This window comes from Bombyx mandarina, chromosome 11 (genome assembly GCF_030267445.1).
Source record: "Bombyx mandarina strain Sakado chromosome 11, ASM3026744v2".
In the NCBI taxonomy this organism is placed as follows: Eukaryota; Metazoa; Arthropoda; class Insecta; order Lepidoptera; family Bombycidae; genus Bombyx; species Bombyx mandarina.
In genome coordinates, this window is record NC_143218.1 from 18053427 (window position 1) to 18070844 (window position 17418).

The 17418-nt window shown below is 36.4% G+C and overlaps 2 protein-coding genes across 4 annotated transcripts in view; one reads left to right on the top strand and one right to left on the bottom strand.

The window, feature by feature from the left end:
* Window positions 1–12941, bottom strand: part of LOC114243285 (uncharacterized) — a 49651-nt gene extending 36710 nt beyond the window's left edge. The window contains exons 1-7 of the mRNA XM_089731141.1: window positions 12310–12941; window positions 7516–7683; window positions 6170–6236; window positions 4160–4379; window positions 3379–3587; window positions 1358–1506; window positions 388–562 (exon numbers count right to left, since the gene is read on the bottom strand). Coding sequence (XP_089587267.1) covers window positions 388–562; window positions 1358–1506; window positions 3379–3587; window positions 4160–4379; window positions 6170–6236; window positions 7516–7683; window positions 12310–12680 — 1359 coding nt within the window. The 5' untranslated portion in view covers window positions 12681–12941. The remainder of the gene's footprint in view (window positions 1–387; window positions 563–1357; window positions 1507–3378; window positions 3588–4159; window positions 4380–6169; window positions 6237–7515; window positions 7684–12309) is intronic.
* A 466-nt stretch (window positions 12942–13407) lies between these two features.
* Window positions 13408–17418, top strand: part of LOC114243269 (mitochondrial cardiolipin hydrolase) — a 169367-nt gene continuing 165356 nt past the window's right edge. The window contains exons 1-4 of one of the 3 annotated variants that reach the window (XR_016323812.1): window positions 13408–14000; window positions 14289–14608; window positions 14686–14757; window positions 17084–17342. Coding sequence is in view for 1 of the 3 variants with exons in the window: in XM_028174689.2 (XP_028030490.2) it covers window positions 13544–14000; window positions 14289–14608; window positions 14686–14709 (801 nt within the window). In the remaining 2 variants the exon portion in view is untranslated. Of the gene's footprint in view, window positions 14001–14288; window positions 14609–14685; window positions 14762–15653; window positions 15757–16043; window positions 16096–17083; window positions 17343–17418 lie in introns of those variants that run through there. The other 2 variants (XM_028174689.2, XR_016323813.1) reach the window with 2 other exon arrangements.

Genomic DNA, 17418 nt, shown 5'->3' on the forward strand with positions numbered 1-17418 from the left:
CTCTTGCTAGGGCCAGTGTTAGCAACTCTCCGGTTTGAGTCCCGTGACCTACTTGCGCGGTTACGCTGACATAACCTCTCAGGGCTACCAGCTTAGGTAGAATTAAAAAATATATATATCGACGCTTGAAAGGCAAACGTGACTAAGCGACAATGCGTGAACTTTACAGTAGACTAATTTAAAGTTTAAATAATTTTTTTTTTAACGAGTCTAGCTGTAGGATTAAAATGATTTTAATAGACCTAAAAAAAATTTTTTTTGCGCATTGAATATAGTTATTGCCTATCATTTATGTATAAAGCAGTTATTGTCGCTTAGTCACGTTTGCCTTTCAAGCGTCGATATCATTTTCACCAAAAGTTATCAAGATAATATCATGTGGCTCACCCCTTCCGTGGGCGCCCTGTCTCTGTTGAATATGGCAAAGGTCTGCCAGTCCATGTTGTTCATGAACCTCGCTCGCTTCTCTCCCAGGCCGAACACGTGGTCGGTGGGAAGTATTGCTGATATCTGAAGGAACTTGTCCGATAATATCAGCCCTCCCACGTCCTGGGTGTTAAAGCTGTGAAGCAGTAAAGTAAACTATTATCTGAACACATGAGTGGATGAAGGGGTTAAGTGCCATTTTTAAGATTTTTGAGTTTTTACATTGATTCATCCAATGGCCACCAACTTGTGAGTTCCATTTACCGTACTAATGGAAGACACGATTGAATGAAGGGGTTAAGTACCATTTTTAAGATTTTTTGAGTTTTTACATTTAATAAAGGTGTTATGTGCTTATAAACCATATTAGACCTTAAAACTTCGGCTTTAAAAGCTATTTTTATAAATTGCATGTAGATCAAGGAGCTATGTACGAAGAAAAAATACAAGTAACAAAAGTTTGTTGCCCGTTTTGTCTTCATTTATTTTAAGCAACATTTTGTAGAGATGTATAGTTGTGTGTGTGCGATTAGTCCGAATAGATGATCGTACATTGGTACAATCTTGCCTAGGCAATGATTCAGTTACAATTAGTGATAGTTCACACATCCACTGGCTCCCAGCACCGGACATGCAAAGTTACTAGCATGTTTACTGGTGGTAGGACCTCTTGTGAGTCCGCGCGGGTAGGTACCACCACCCTGCTTATTTCTGCCGTGAAGCAGTAATGCGTTTCGGTTAGAAGGGTGGGGCAGCCGCTGTATCTGTAATGAGACCTTAGAACTGATATCTCAAGGTGAGTGGCACATTAACGTCGTAGATGTCTATAGGCTCCAGTAACCTCTTAACACCAGGCGGGATGTGAGCTCATCCACCCATCTAAGCAATAAAAAAAAGTCCTGCAAGTACAAGAAGATGGTTCAACACTCACATGACAACATCATCAGAATTCCTTATCACTTTGAACCCTATCTTCGAGCCTTCCAAGACAACTCTGTATTTCATATCCGTCAGGGTCTTGGAGCCCATCGATATTTCTGGGTAGGGCGGTTCAAATCGGTTGTTTTCCGCATCATATATCTGAAATAAAAATTATAAAATACATACATACGTGTCCCAAAATTCAATGATAAGCCGATACCGGTGTATGGTCTGGTCAATAACTACATCTAATCTATATCGTTCCCTCACTACTGAGGATTGCGACCACATGTGACGTTCCTCCACTGTGTTCGATCATGGGTGGCATGGACCGCATGGTACAGACTACCACCAAGTGCTTCCCTTACTAGGTCTGACCATCTGGCTGGTGTTCTGCCCACGGCGCGCTTGCCCTCTATGCGACCCACAATTATGAGCTTCTCTAATCCGCATGATGTGTCCGATAAAACTCATAATATGTTCCCGGCAGATGGAAGAGAGCCTTTTTCGGATGTTTAGCTGTCTTAGGATGGACTCGTTATTTCTCATGGCAGTCCACGGTATTCGTAGCATCCTCCGCCACACCCACATTTAAAAGGCATCGATCTTTTTGATATCCCGGCTTTTCATGCACATACTACATACCCATGGAAAAACAATTAAAAAAATCCAGATCATTTTTTTTTTCACAGTTAACTTTTTGAAAAACGTTATAATTTGATACCCTACACCCTATGATTAGATACTGTGGTTACAAATGTGAACGAGTTGCAGACCAAATTATAACCACTTTTACGGTTCAATCTCGCGTTCTTACTGTCATTACATTATTACCGACGTTTTGAATATTTTAATTTTCGTGGTCATAGGGGACTAAGATATTTTTCGTCCACATTTAAATATTGCGCTACTTAATTGTATGATAGTTTCGTTTATTGTAAAACTAGAGTGCACTGTAGGCTCAAACGGGTAAGTATCGACATTCTGCCTATGTATGCCGCAAACCCTATTTCAGTAGGCTCAGATTGGGACCTCATGTCCCAGGGTGAGCATTCACGCTGTGGCATTGGTAGTATATCCCTAATTTTTTCCAAAAAAGATTATAGCCTATGTCACTCGGGAATAGTGTAGCTTCTAAACAGTGAAAGAATTTTTCAAATCGGTTCAGTGGTTTCGGAGCCTATTTAATACAAACAAACAAACAAATCTTTCCTCTTTATAATAATATAAGTATAGATTTGTGTACAATTTTATTAGTTTTGTAATATGTATTTGCTAGTCCGCAATGTATAGCGTACAAAATTCCGCGGGGAACCACCATACATAGTGGCTGCGTATAATGGGTGTAACCCACTAAATTATACGTTATCTGCTTACAAATTACTATTTATAATTATTGAATTACTGCCAAAAGAAGTAAAAGCCTTTTTTGTTTGGCTTCTTTTGACGTTCTATCAAGGATCACCGAGCAATACAAGAAGCCGATCCAACCCACTGCCTATTTTATAGAGAAGTAGTGGTCTCCCGGTAGTCGAAATTCGACTATTATTAATTGAAATTATAAGTTTGAACATTATTATGGTTCTATTGTCTAAGATTATTATAGTTCTATAATCACAGATTTGGCCAAGACTACACTATAGACAAATATTAATAAAGACAAACAATATTAATCTATTCTCAATTTGACCACAGACTTTAAACAATAACAAAAGTTTAACAATAAATAAATTTGTTTATGCGTGTGTGTTTGTGTGTGTAATGTTTTTTTTTATTGATTTAATGTATTTTCAATGCAAAATATGAAAAAAATATTAACATTCTGCACTCCATCTCTATATACTTTAAAAGTGATGGAAATTTCATACTCGTCCGTCTGCACAAATTTCGTAAAAAGGAGTACAAAGTTTTTGCTTCACGTAGATAATTCAGGAGAAAGTTACTAGAGGAGGCCACGACCCTCAGCACTGAGGATTATCGACGCAAGGAGGAGGAGGATCAATATACGAGTATAGATAAAGAAACACCGACCTTAATCTGTAAAATTTCATCGGACATATATTTAAAATCCATTCGGACTAGTTCAAAGTCGTCCGGATAACCGGAGGGCCGCGCCTTCTCGTAGAACACGGTCATGGAGTGCTTGTCCTCGGTCATGTTCACGAAACGGAACGTGTCGTACTGCGACGGGTAGTAGCAGTACGGGGCGCCCTTCATCTGTGTAACCTTCCAGCAGCAACCTGCGAAGTCATTATTTTACTGGTGGTAGGACGTCTTGTGAGTCCGCACGGGTAGTTACCACCACCCCGCCTATTTCTGCCGTGAAGCAGTAATGCGTTTCGGTTTGAAGGGCGGCGTGGCCGTTGTACTGTTTTTTTTTCCTACTTATCCTGATGACCTTGAGAGGCTATTTCCACCCTAACGTATAGGTGAGCTCACGGGGCTTAAACCGGGAGTGTTGCTAACACTGGCTTTATCAAGACCAGTGCTTCGCAGAATCTACTACCGGATCGGAAACGCGACTCACTCAGAAGATCCGGCGAGAAACTCAGTGGGTTAATTTACTCATCGATTTCCTTCGCCGCAAGCGATGGGTTCGGCGTGGACAGTGTACTATTAAAAGTGAAACTTTACAACTCATGTCTCGAGATGAGTGGCGGAATTTACCTTGTAGATGTCTGTGGGCTCCGGTAACCACTTAACACTAGGTACGCCGTAAGCTCGTCCACCCATGTAAACAATAAAAAAAAAAGGTTCAAATACCGGGAGCCCCAGCGCCTGTTAAATATCGGCGTATACAATAATGACTCACCTCGTTTGACGCAGTTCTCCTCATTGATGTCGCCTTGAGGGTAGCAGTCGAACTTCATATTGTCCACGACGAGCGCGCACAGCTCGCGCAAGACTGCGGCCGGACGTTCCACGTACACGTTTTTCTTACTGAATTCCTTCTTCTTAGCCTCAGTTCCGTTGCTTCTGTTTTTGGTGCTCAAGTTGTTGTGGTCGTGGTACCTGTATTCGGGTATCACCTGCTGCAAACCATAAATGCGTCCAGAGACTTAAAAATGTCAGCGGCGTTGAAGGATTCCAAACCCACAATTTAAAACGTATAGCTTTCATAACAACGCCCATACGAAGGGGTCGAAATTAGGCTATTCTAGAGTGTAACATTTTGACGATATTTGAAACATTGCAGCACTGATGAGAAGGCAGACTCCTACATTTTAGAAGTTTTATCAAAACCCGTACAGGCAATATGATGGAAGTCACGATCTTAATCTATATTAGGTCTTTACCTACGAAATTTTGGTATGCTAAAAGTCAAAAATAATTTATTTTTATATATTTTTTTTTATTCTGAATTCATCAAAACTGACATCCATAATATCTGTGTTAGCCAAAACAGTGGTAATTCTTCAATGCCAACAAACTTGTCAAAGGCATTTAATACTGCCTCACGAGTATTGAATATTTTCCCTACCAAGAGGTCATCCAAACTTTGAAAAAAATAGAAATCTATCGCTGCAAGGTCTGATGGCAACGGTGGTAGACACAACCCTAGCCCACCACCTACCCAACTCCACACCAACCCTAGCTTTTGTAGCTTAGATACCGTATGAGGTTGAGCGTTGTCGTGTAGCAGCAGTAGGGAAGAGAGATTAGCCAAGACTGGTCAGAGATTCGCAAGCTTCTGCATCATTGCATGTTTCACAGTGTACATCCGCAATAATGCTGGTGCCATTACGTGTTGAATTATATCGGCCGTAGACCACCAAACAGTGACCATGACTCTTTAGGGGTAAGTTTTCGTTTGGAGCATTGCCTATGAGCTGAATCAAGGTTTAACAAATGTGTCTAAAAACAATCCAATCCAATTTCTCATCGCTTTTTTTTTTCCTATCTAAACTGGTAGCCTAGAGAGGCTATTGCAACGTAACCGTAACTAGTAGGTGAGCTCACGGGGCTCAAACCTGACGACGATGCTAACACGAACCCTAGCAAGAACCGTGCTTCGCAGAATCTACCACTGGATCTGAAAGGCGACCCACTGAGAAGATCCGGCGAGAAACTCAGTGGGCTGTGTCTGAGAGTTAATTTACTCGTCGAGCCCTTCGTCGCAAGCGACGGGTTCGACGAGAACGGTGACCGGTTTCCATCGCAAGTGATAATACGGTTCAAAAGCCCTACGCTTCTATGTCTGTTAAGCAACGCAATGCATACTTTAACGCGTTCGTCGCGCTCGCAATCGTTCAGTTCGTGCGGCACCCACCTAACAAGTTTTTTTTTTACCTTTTTGCTTAGATTGGTGGGCGAGCTCACAGTCCACCTGGTGTTAAGTGGTTACTGGAGCCCATAAACATCTACAATGTAAATGCGCCACCCACCTTGAGATATAAGTTCTAAGGTCTCAGTATAGTTACAACGGCTACCCCACCCTTCAAACCGAAATGCATTACTGCTTCACGGCAGAAATAGGCGAGGTGGTGGTACCTACCCGTGCGGACTCACAAGAGGTCCTACCACCAGTAAAATGTGCCTTGCCAATTTGACGTATTTTCTCTGAATAGCGCTATGTTTATGTTAAGTTGTTGAATAAACAAATGCCATGCCATGTTACAGCTTAACTCCGCGCAGACCAAGTTAAAGGCACAGCTAGGTGGTAATCAATTTTAGTAAGCAGTTTTTGTAAGTTTCATCTACTTTATAGTACATTATCATACCATTACGTGTAATAGTAATAAAACATAAGTCTATTCAAAGTGATTTTGATAGTTCTACCGATTAAAAGTAGGTAATTCGTTTTTAAGATTCAAGGACTTACCTTGTCGTGTGGCATGGGTGATAGAGGTTTCTTCACATTTTCGGGATGCGTTCTCTCCCATAGTTTCCTGTAAACAAGAATTCATTCACCGAATTATACTTTTTTTTAAATTTCTCCTGAATCGTTTTCATACGATAACAAAATTAAATACAATCAGCATTACATATTGTTTATTAGATTCATCCAAATGACGGTGTAAACACTTTATTGATACTTTTTGCAGAGTAGTAATATGAATGTAGATCATGTATGTGGCATGTCATTAATATTACTCATCAAAGAAACATGTTCTTGCTTGTGGTGATAATTTTAAACTACGTACTGTTATTATAGCATACCACTGGTTCTAGAGGGGAACGAAGACGACTAGAAACCACTGTTCTGTCTATTTCTGCCACGAAGTCGTCACGTATTCCAATTTGAAGAGTTGGACAGCTTCTATAAAATGCTATTGAGACTACGACCTCATATATCAAAATGGATAGCAGCACTCACGTTGTAATGTATATTCGATACGACAGAGATTCAGCTGTACCCTTGCATTGCTGAAGCCCATGAGCATCAGTGACCACTTACAACAAGGACGTCTGCATATTATAACAAACAAGAAACACAATAAACAATATTCACGATTCATACAGCATAATAAATGCTAACTTATACCAATGCTGTTGATAAATAATATTATAGGTTTAAAAGTATCGTATTCTAGTTTGTGGTTTCAATTCTATTATTGTCTGCATTGGAATTAGTTCATATTTCTATGTAAGAAATCATGTAAGGTGTAAGTCTTGTTAAAATGAACACAGATACTAATCTTTGTGGCCTAAAGGACAAAACTCTCTGTCTACTCCTATCAAGAAAAGCAACTATGCCAGAATTCAAATCCCTCAGGCAGAACTCAAATTTTATAATTAGGAATCTGTAATTAACATGACATGTACATTAAAGATTTTCACAATGACGGAATAACATTGTCTCATAAATACTAAAGCAGTAGGGTCCAGGTCACTCAACCCTTGCCTTATCAACCCTGTATTGGAACCTGTAACCAACTTAATCAGAAGACAATAGAAAGTATTTTTAATGAAATAGGGACTGGGGAAACAATAACATTAAAAAAGCATTAAGCACTTGATTCGAAATTGAGAGAATCTTAACTACCTTGCATTACAAACCATATATGAATATAGGAAGAAGGATCAAATCTACATGAGAGAGTTAATATTTATGGTGCCAATAATAACTATTGAAAAACCGTATGAATGCATGAAAATTGCCACCAGCTGCAACAAGAACTATAGAATAAAAAAAACAAATAATTAGTTTACTTAAACTTATTTTACTTGTAATGCTCCTCGCCCCAGGACCCGCCGATGGTACCGCCGACTGCCCAATAACTTGCAAGGGACAACCCGCACAACAAGATTATGGCTAGTACACTTGAACCCGTTCCAGGCATCATATCGCAGACTCTCTGCATAAACGTGCGATTTTCTGAAAATCGTTGATATCTGAAACAAATGAATCGTTTTTATTTTGTTGTAAATTTTAAAAAGATTGAAACTTAATGATGTTGATTCTAGTATTTAGGATCTATTCCAGGAAATTCAATAGTTAGTTTTTTGTTTTGTTTAGATGGGTGCACGAGCTCACAGCCCACCTGGTGTTAAGTGATTACTGGAGCACATAGACATCTAAAACGTAAATGTGCCACCCACCTTGAGATATAAGTTCTAAGGTCTCAGTATAGTTACAACGGCTGCCCCACCCTTCAAACCGAAACGCATTACTGCTTCACGGCAGAAATAGGCAGGGTGGTGGTACCTACCCGTGCGGACTCACAAGAGGTCCTACCACCATGGATTACGCAAATTATAATTTTGCGGGTTTGATTTAAATAGCAATTTAAATAGCATTAGTTGATGTAAATAGCAATTTGTCTCTATAGTCTACACATCACAATAATTTGAGTTAATAATGAGACTGACAGACTCAGTGGTACAGTAGTTGAAGCTCCCAACACAGCAGAGGTGCAGAAGCTAAGTGGGTTCGATTCACACATAAACACATGTTGAACAGATTCTGTATACATATATAAGTATACTAGCTTTTGCCTGCGACTTCGTCCGCGTGGAATAGTTACTTTGGCATAACGCTAAATTTTACCCGCCTCTTCATTTACGTAGAAAGTGAAAATATTTTTGAATAATATAATGTTAAGGAGTTATTTAAGGTACCAAAATCACGCTTTTTAACCGACTTCAAAAGAGGAAGTTATCATTCGACCATAATTATTGTTTATCCATGTTCACCGATTTCTCGAGAATGCTTGAACCGATTCGGATAATTCTTTTTTCTTTTTTTTGTTCGAAAGGGTAGACTTCCCGAATGGTCTTGTAATCATCAAGATCTGATGCTGAGATCCTGGAGAAATCCAGAAATATCTATTATTGTCAAAGCCTATCTCTTGAAGTGATTTGTGTAGTGAAAAATGTATTTATTTGGATAGATATACTTCCTTTATCTTTATAAAACACTTTCACAAATAATGCTTTATTTTAGAACGAATTTGGTTAGCATAAAAAACGTTATAGACCTTAACATATAGACAGTCTGTCGCGGAATTTTTTTTAGATCTTTTAAAGGGGAACAATTCCCTCATAAATTATTTTAGCGAAACTTTAACCGTTTCCGCAGCGCACGCAGTGGAAGCTCTCAAAAGGGAAAAAAAAACGATTTTGAAACATTCTTTATTGGTTCTCCGCGTGCATTAGTCTTGTCGTGATGTTATACTTAGTCTGGCCATAAATACTGTTACAAAGGAAAACAAAAAAAATTCTATGGCAAATAACATTTATTACTTTTACAGTGTGTTAGTTTAATACATAAATATAAAACAATTCAAAGTATAAAAAGCTTATTCGAAGTGGTCTCCATTGGTTGAGGCCAGTTATCAATAGAAGCACGCACTCTTTCCATGGGAAAATTTTTCACTGCCAATCGTACGGATTGTTTTAGGGACTCCAAATTATCATGGCGTTTAGAGCAAGTCGTACTCTCTAAAACTGACCATAAATCATAATCCAGCGGGCTAAGATCGGGACTAGACGACGGCCAGTCTTCAGCTCTCATGAAGTCCGAAACGTTCGTTTCCAACCAAGACTGCGTAGACCGAGCTTTATGACCTGGCGCCGAATCTTGCTGGAAGAACCATTCTTGATTATTGAACATGGTGTTGTTAAGGGGCTTCACTACTTTCTCAAGAATGGTATCTTGATACACTTATGCCGATGTTTTGATACCTTTTCACAAAAGTATAGCGCAGCCACTCCTTCATAGCTAATACCCCACAAACCATCACTGAAGTCGGATAGTGCCCACGTTGTACTCTGTCGACTAATTGGGAAGCTTCCTTAGAGCTTTGAGCATAAACACCGTCATTTTGTTTGTTAAAATGTTGCTCAATTGTAAAAAAATTCTCATCAGTAAACAACATTTTTCTATGACCTCCCTTTGCGTACCGCTTCAGTAGTTGTTTCGATTTTTTTTTATTTTTTTTTTATTGCCCTTGTAGGCAGACAAGCATACGGCCCACCTGATGGTGAGTGGTTACCGTCGCCCATGGACTTCAGCAATGCCAGGGGCAGAGCCAAGCCGCTGCCTACCGCTAAACCACCCTATTCTCTTTTAAATTATCAGTTAAGAAATGACCAGTACGTCTCTTATAGGCTGCAAGTCCTAAGTCATCTATTAAAATACGCGACATGGTTTTAGGTGTAATCTTCATCTCCCGAGATAAAATCTTTTGCTTTCGGACAGGATTTCTTCGAATTCTTTCCCTTACTGCTTTAACCACCTTTTTCGTACGAACACTACGTGGACGGCCAGATATTTTTCTGTCACAAACAGAGGAGGTCTCATTGCACCTATTAATAGCCCGGTACACAAACATTTTATTAGCCCTCCTGGCTGAGCCTTTGCTCGCCCACCTGTCCTGGTGAAACTGGAAAGGCCTCCGGGCCACCAGTAATCCTTCAATCATATAAAATAAAACAAACATTTTACTAATACCAAGCATATGGAGAGTTTTAAAAATTGCATTTGGCTCCATGCCTACTTTGTGTAATGCAATCACAGCGATTCGGTTCTCTTTATCACCCTACTCCATTTTAATATCGCAAAATATTGTACAATGTATTGGCGCCAAAATGAGAAAACTCATAGCAATCATATAAAAATGACAGATTCCAAATTGAAATGTAATACTTTGTTTATTTTTAATTGTAACAGTATTTATGGCCAGACTAAGTACAGCCTATAGCCTTCCTAAATAAATAAGCTATCTGACACTGAAATAATTTTTCAAATCAGACCAATTTTAGACGTCGAGAGCCTGACTCGGATGCGAAGGCTCTCAACAATCTGCTACCAGAGGATCCTCGGCTACTTTGCTCACCTTGCAGACCGACAGCTGTATAACTTAGACAAAGTGATTATGGCGGGCAAGGTGGAGAGAAAGTCACTGGGACGGTCATCTAGCCGCTTTTGTGACCAAATAACCACCCTAACTGGGCTACCAGTCTCAACCGCCCTACGAGTAGCTGAGGATCGGACGAAGTGAAAACAGCTCATGAGGCAAGCCATGGTCAAGTATGAAGGTCACAACCGTCAGTAATAAAGAAAGCGATGAAGAATAATTTTATATGTAAACTGTAAAAAATATTGTTGAAGAGTATTTTAACAAATATTTTGCATGTCTTCATTGAACAATTAGAAATTATAAATGTAATTCAAAGGCTTAATTTAATTTAATAGAAGGTTTATTCATTTTTCCAATTCAAATTTATATCTAAATACATTGATCCCAGAAAACAAGTACATTGATTCCAGAAAACAAGGAAACAATCTATATCTAAACTTCAAATAAGGAAACAATGGTTTCTACTGCAAGACACTTTAACCTATATTTGAACAGTTAGATATTATTCTGTACAAAGTTCAATTTATTATTAGGTTCTGTTTGTAATCTAAAGATAATTTTAACAAAGGAAATGTGACCTGATTATTCATTTGTACTTTGTCCTGCTTAAATATAAACATTGAGTGTGTCTATTAAGTATTAACAAATATGGTTTGCTTTCAGTTTGATACATTTTTATCTATCATTTACTACTTGCAATTGATACAACATTTACACTGACATTCTGTAAATTATTTCATTCCTATTGCTTCCATGCCTCAAACATTCATGAATTGCACAAAAAATGTTACCAAAATAGATATGGCTAGAAGCCAAGTTATTTCTAATAAACTGTGCATTTTTTGTTACAAACTACTGAACTATTTCTATTTTTTAAATTTGTTAGTCAAAAATACTTTTTTTAAGATAGCTCCTTCAAATCCTCCTTCCTTTATGAACGCTATCTCATGTTGAGATAATTCTTACATTAAACTTTGCTATCATCATCTATTATTTTGTGAAAATGATAAAAATTTACATTATTAGAGGGATGCAGTTATCAAAATTGCATGTCACTTGTTGTCTGGTCACTTGATTCCCTTTATATAATAATCTGTTTTTACTATTAATATTACAATAGTCACTAAGCTTCATTTCCATGAGTAGTTGTGATGTATCAAACTCATGGCCAATTGTTATAGACAAAGAACTAAAATAGGACATTCTGGACTGGTACCAGGGGAGTCACCATTACTTTACTCATCAGACATTAAGACCTATCAGTTCAATAATAGGCTGAGAGTGGCTTCCTTTCCATTACGAGCAAGAAAAGTACCATGTTGGAGAAAAGTTCTATCATTACTGAAAATTTATTCTTAAAACTTATAATTTTTACTGCATTACTGTGTACTAAACTTTTACTAAATATATGATGATAGTTTAATTTGGACTATAAAATATCTGACAAGAGTATTCTCAAAGAGTAATGAGTAGTTCTACACTCAAAAAAATTAAAAATAATTATTAGAATTACGACAACAGGGGTTTTTGCAAGAGTGTAGTTTATTCGCGCGCTAAGATGTGGCACCACTATCACAAAAACACATTGATAAAGTGACAGTCTTCTTATAAAAGTGGGAAATCTTAATATGAAATGGTTAATGAGATAATCACTTACCTGTGTTCTCTAGATGAAGATTCATTTTCATTCTTAGACTTAACGCCGCTAAATAACGGCGTGTGAGTCTTCCCGCCGGATTTTCCGAATGGGACAAAAGAATTTGATAATTTTCTGAATGATCCATTTCTTGCTCCATTCAGCGACGTTTCTGTATGACTGTCAATACCTTTGGATGATTCTCCATTGTTTTCTAGATATTTTGATTGTTTATCTGCTTCGTAACAGAGACGATAATTTATGTTATCATTCAAAGTTAATAAATCAGTTTTCGAACCCGGAGATTTGTCGGAAAAATCATCGAACGAAACAATTTCGTAGTCATCGTCATTTCCACCAGACTTTTCTGGTTTATATGGTATTTTAGGCATTTTCTTTAGTCAAAATACACGGTAAGCTTCATTGATCGTTTTTCAGAAATGGCCGTAAACGGTAGTTTGTTGTATTGGTTTTTCTATATTTTTTCTTTGAATAATCGACGGCTTTTTCTTAAGATTTATGACACAAACTCCAACTACAATTGGTACGCTATTGTCACATAACGATGCAACAATTTATGAACCGAGCAAGCACCTTTGTTTATTTTATCTCTTATTTTCAAACTTGATCAATCAAAATCAAACTGAGAACTCAGATTATTTGACATGTCAAATTGTCAATGTCAACGATGATCGCATTGAGTGAGAATCCTGTGCTTAGAGGTACATAAAATACAAAAATTTCTTGAAAATTGCAGCAAAATGAATGATATTGCTTTACATAGGTACTAGAAGTTTACGAATTTAAAGTTTCTATTTAATTATTTTTCTAAATTCAAATTTTTTATCTTAAAGGCGGTCTTCTTCTAATTTTTCGCTCTCAATAAACTCCATAACCTTCAATGGCTTAATATTATGTCTCCTTTAGATGAATAGGCCAGATCACGGATCAACACTCTAAGCAGGACACAGACAAAAATTCAATTAATTTAAATTTTAACCATAACTTTGAACCCTTCAATTACTAATGCTCAGATTTTTAACTAAAGCTGCGAAATTTCCTTATTGCATTGACTCATTTCATATAGCATCAAAATATTAAAAATAAATCTGGAAAAACAGCATTTCGAGGGTAGTTAAAAAAAGCTTAAGATCGACAGTTTACAAATGCGTGGACAGCATGGTGGGCTTTGGATGTAATTTAGTATTTTAAAACTTTGCGGTTTGTACATATATTTTAAAGTGCAATAATAATAATGGACTTCAAAAGTACAAAGTTTTTCCTGACAACTGCAGCCGCTGTGATCGTCGCTTCACAGGTAGCCAAAAAGATTTACAATTATTTTTTCAACGAAAAGGCAAAATCATCTCCTGAATTTAACATCAACGACTCTTGCGAACTGCTAACTAACAGAAATCGTGAAATAAACGATGTCATCTTATTTTCGGACGATGTTATTCGTCATACCATCAGAGTACCACCAAACAAAGAAATAACCATATGTGAAAGTCGTGAATTAAATTGTTTCAAGTTGATTAAATACATAAAGTCAGCGAGAGAAACGCTAGACGTTTGTATGTATCTTATCACGAGCAACGAAATTGCTGAGCAGATTATACGACTAGGACAAAAACACATTTTGGTGAGAATAGTCGTTGACAGCGACATGGCTTACACACCGCCGTCACAAATCAAGAAGCTGAAAGAATATAGTGAGTATTTAAGTTTTATCAAATACTCGATTGCTGAAGCAATAATTTTCACAAATATTAAAGTACATTTCCATTTATGAGCAAATATCTTGAAGGCGTAAACCTTGTTGCCCTGTTAAAGGTATCTTGAACTTGAGACACAATCCGCTAAATTTCAAGCTAGCCACGGCCGCAGTTAAGGGTATCGGTTCTGATTAATATCAAGAGGAACTGCTATCTTGCAAGATCTCCTGGCCTTATTATTGTGAGATGTGCCTCACTATTTCAATTTTTACCTTGTTATTGCAGGTTTCATCCAAATACAAACAAGCAAGAAATCAATACTAATGCATCACAAATTCTGCATCATTGATGGGCCTAAGGCTATTAAACGCAAAAACACCTTAAAGACCTATGCTGAAAAGTTGAATGTGTATTCTCAATGCAATAAAAGTGCAAAACAAACAACGAAATATAAATCTGTTAAAGGTTTCGTTATGTCCGGTTCATTAAATTGGTCCACCCATGCTATGGTATCTAATCATGAGAGTGTAATAGTTACTTCACATCCAAATATTGTTGGTAAATTTGAAAAGGAATTTGAGAGCCTCTGGATTGAAAATGATCCGGTAAAATTTTAATTTTTGTTAAGCCCTAAGATAATTAATTTGGTTGAAAAAATTTAATGTAGTGTTTTAAATTTCAGGCCATAATGACATCAACATGCTAAAGGTAGAAATTATTTACACCCAAAAGACTCAGTCACATTTTAGCGTAGGTGAGTTTTAGAAATATATGCTGTTTTTTATTAATTTAATGGCTTGAATTTGTCTGCCTTCTAAGCCAAATCTTAATTTAATCTTCTACTGAACTTTTATTTTGTTCGACAGTCCGAGCGCTCTGGTTTAAAAGCTTTGTATATTCAAGCTCATCTTGAAAATTTCGTCAGTAGATTTCGTGTTTTTAGCGTGCTTTATTTATTCTATGATAACTGCCGATACAAAAATATAATACGTTAAAAAAGGCATAAACGATTTATTATACGAAAATGAAACGAATTAATTTATTTAAATTTAAATATAACCTGAAATAATATTAATGAATTGATTTCATAAACTACATAAACTTGAATGAGTTGGAATAAAATGAAATAATCTTTTAATAAAGTAATTGGATATTTTCTGAAATTGAACTTATGAAACTTCTTGTTAAACATTCAGACCTTGTGGCGGATCCAAACTCTGGTAAGAATGTACCAAATTACAATTTAAATACTGAATGTGTTCTCTGGTCGAAGAGAAAATTCTTAAGGCTTGTGATGTTTGTCACCATTTAAATTATTAAAATACTAATACTATTTGATCTTCTGATCGGGCTTTTTTTCATGGTTTCATGGGAAGACCCTCATTTTAATCAACTAAAATTCCTGCTGTTCGAAAATCTCTAGAAAGACTAAATATAGATAGTGAAACAATAAAAGCCATTTATATGGCCACCTCGAAATTCTAAGCTCAATCTTCGAGTAGCTTTTTGCTCGCATGTTTCGTTTTTCGTAAGTAGCGCCACCTAAAAAGACGAAAATTTGAAACTTCTAACTTCAAAAATGACAGTAGAACAAACCATAGATTCCATAGACAAGTCCATGTGCACTTCAATTTCGATCGATCATATGTTTTCTTTGTGTAGTTTTTTCAGCCGCTGTAATTCGAATTGGTTATAAAGTTTACATGTAAAGAAGTGAATTATTTTGTGGATATTGTTTTATATGAAAGCAATTGTGTGTGGCAGGCCAACCTAACGTTATATTGTTGTTTTAAGTATTTATTTATGCGGTGCATATAATTGCATTGTCGAGTGCACGTGCTTGCATTTTTTAACTCTTAACTTAAAATCTCAGTCATTTTACTGCATGAAAAGTAAATTAGTATAAAGAAAAGTATTCTAATTTTTAAATTCAAGCATATTAGATAGTCGTTAATATCATTTTTGTATAAAAACGTGGCTAGAAATGTGTGACGAAAACTTAGGTTGGTTTCGATATTTTCCTATTTACGCCGTGCTTAGCTCAATGTTATGCAGATATTCTGAAACATTTACGTCGGATGAAGTGTTAGTGGTACGTACCTTTGTGTTTTAATAAATTGAAAGAAAATAAACACGTCAAAAACATGAAAAATTGTGAAGGGCATTGAAGAAAGGTCACATTGTTTGTGTTTATTTTATGCAGGTTGCAAAGTTTCTATCGTCTGAATAATCATACGGGCATTTCGCGTGTTTCATTTATTGCGTCACTGTGGCCCGAAATTGTAAAAAAATCAAATATTATTTCAAATTGATTGGTTAACCTACATTCTAGTAAAAGCACATGCCCAAATTACCAATCTCCACACAATATTATTATAATTTAATGTTATAAAGATTTATTGATATTATTAAGTAATATAGACCACTAATACTATAAAATTACTTTATAAATGAAAGAAAAATAATAATGGTGGACTGAAAAAATAAACAAAAACATGACATTAAAATGCCTGTTGTAGCCAAGTGCTAATGGTCTAATTATTAGAATCATGATAATATGGTCTTTTTAAATCCTTAAAAAATCACCATACCCATGTTTTTAATGTTTATGAAAGAAAAATACATTAGTAAATAAAACTTTTTATTGTTTAGTAGTAACTTTCTGTAGATTATATTAAATATTAAATAGTGTAATCACCTGGAAAATGCTTAAAGGACATGTGAATGGCATATTAAATTTAATAAATAAATTTAGGCCAATATGATAAATTGTAAACTACTTTTGAAAATATACCAAAAACTTCTACTGTGTATATTTTTAATGCAATTCAAATTGAATTGCCAGGAGAGTATTAAATTTTGGTTAAGAGATTGGTATTGATAACAGTTTTGTTAGTCGACAAAATTGGTTTCTGTGCTTCATTTCAAATAATTTGAAGCCTCATTAAATATTCACTACATGTACTGTGAATTTCCTTGTTGTGCCTATTATGCTTAAACCTATTCTAGAATAGTAGGACATCTTATTAGAAAGCAAAAATATAATACATTAATAAAGTGTGCCTTTTTTCTTGTTACAGGTGAAAAAATTGCCACAAATAACAAACAACATGTGGAAGTGTAATAAAAGTGCCACGAAAAAGAAAGTGCCAAAATCACGGAGGATATTATTGTATTATTGTGGTTTTAATTACTAAAACAAAACGTGTAAGAAAATATTTGTGTTACAAAAATGTGTTGTGGTGTACATTGGATGCAGTGTTTCGCTAGATGGCGCTGTTCGGATTGTTGCTGACCAAGCGAGTACGCCATGTTGCTATTGAACGCTAGATGGCGTCGGTAAGTAACTATTGCCCTCTGTGATCAAGTAGTCTAAAACTCTTAATTTCTCAGTCTGCTCATAGAGGACGCCCGT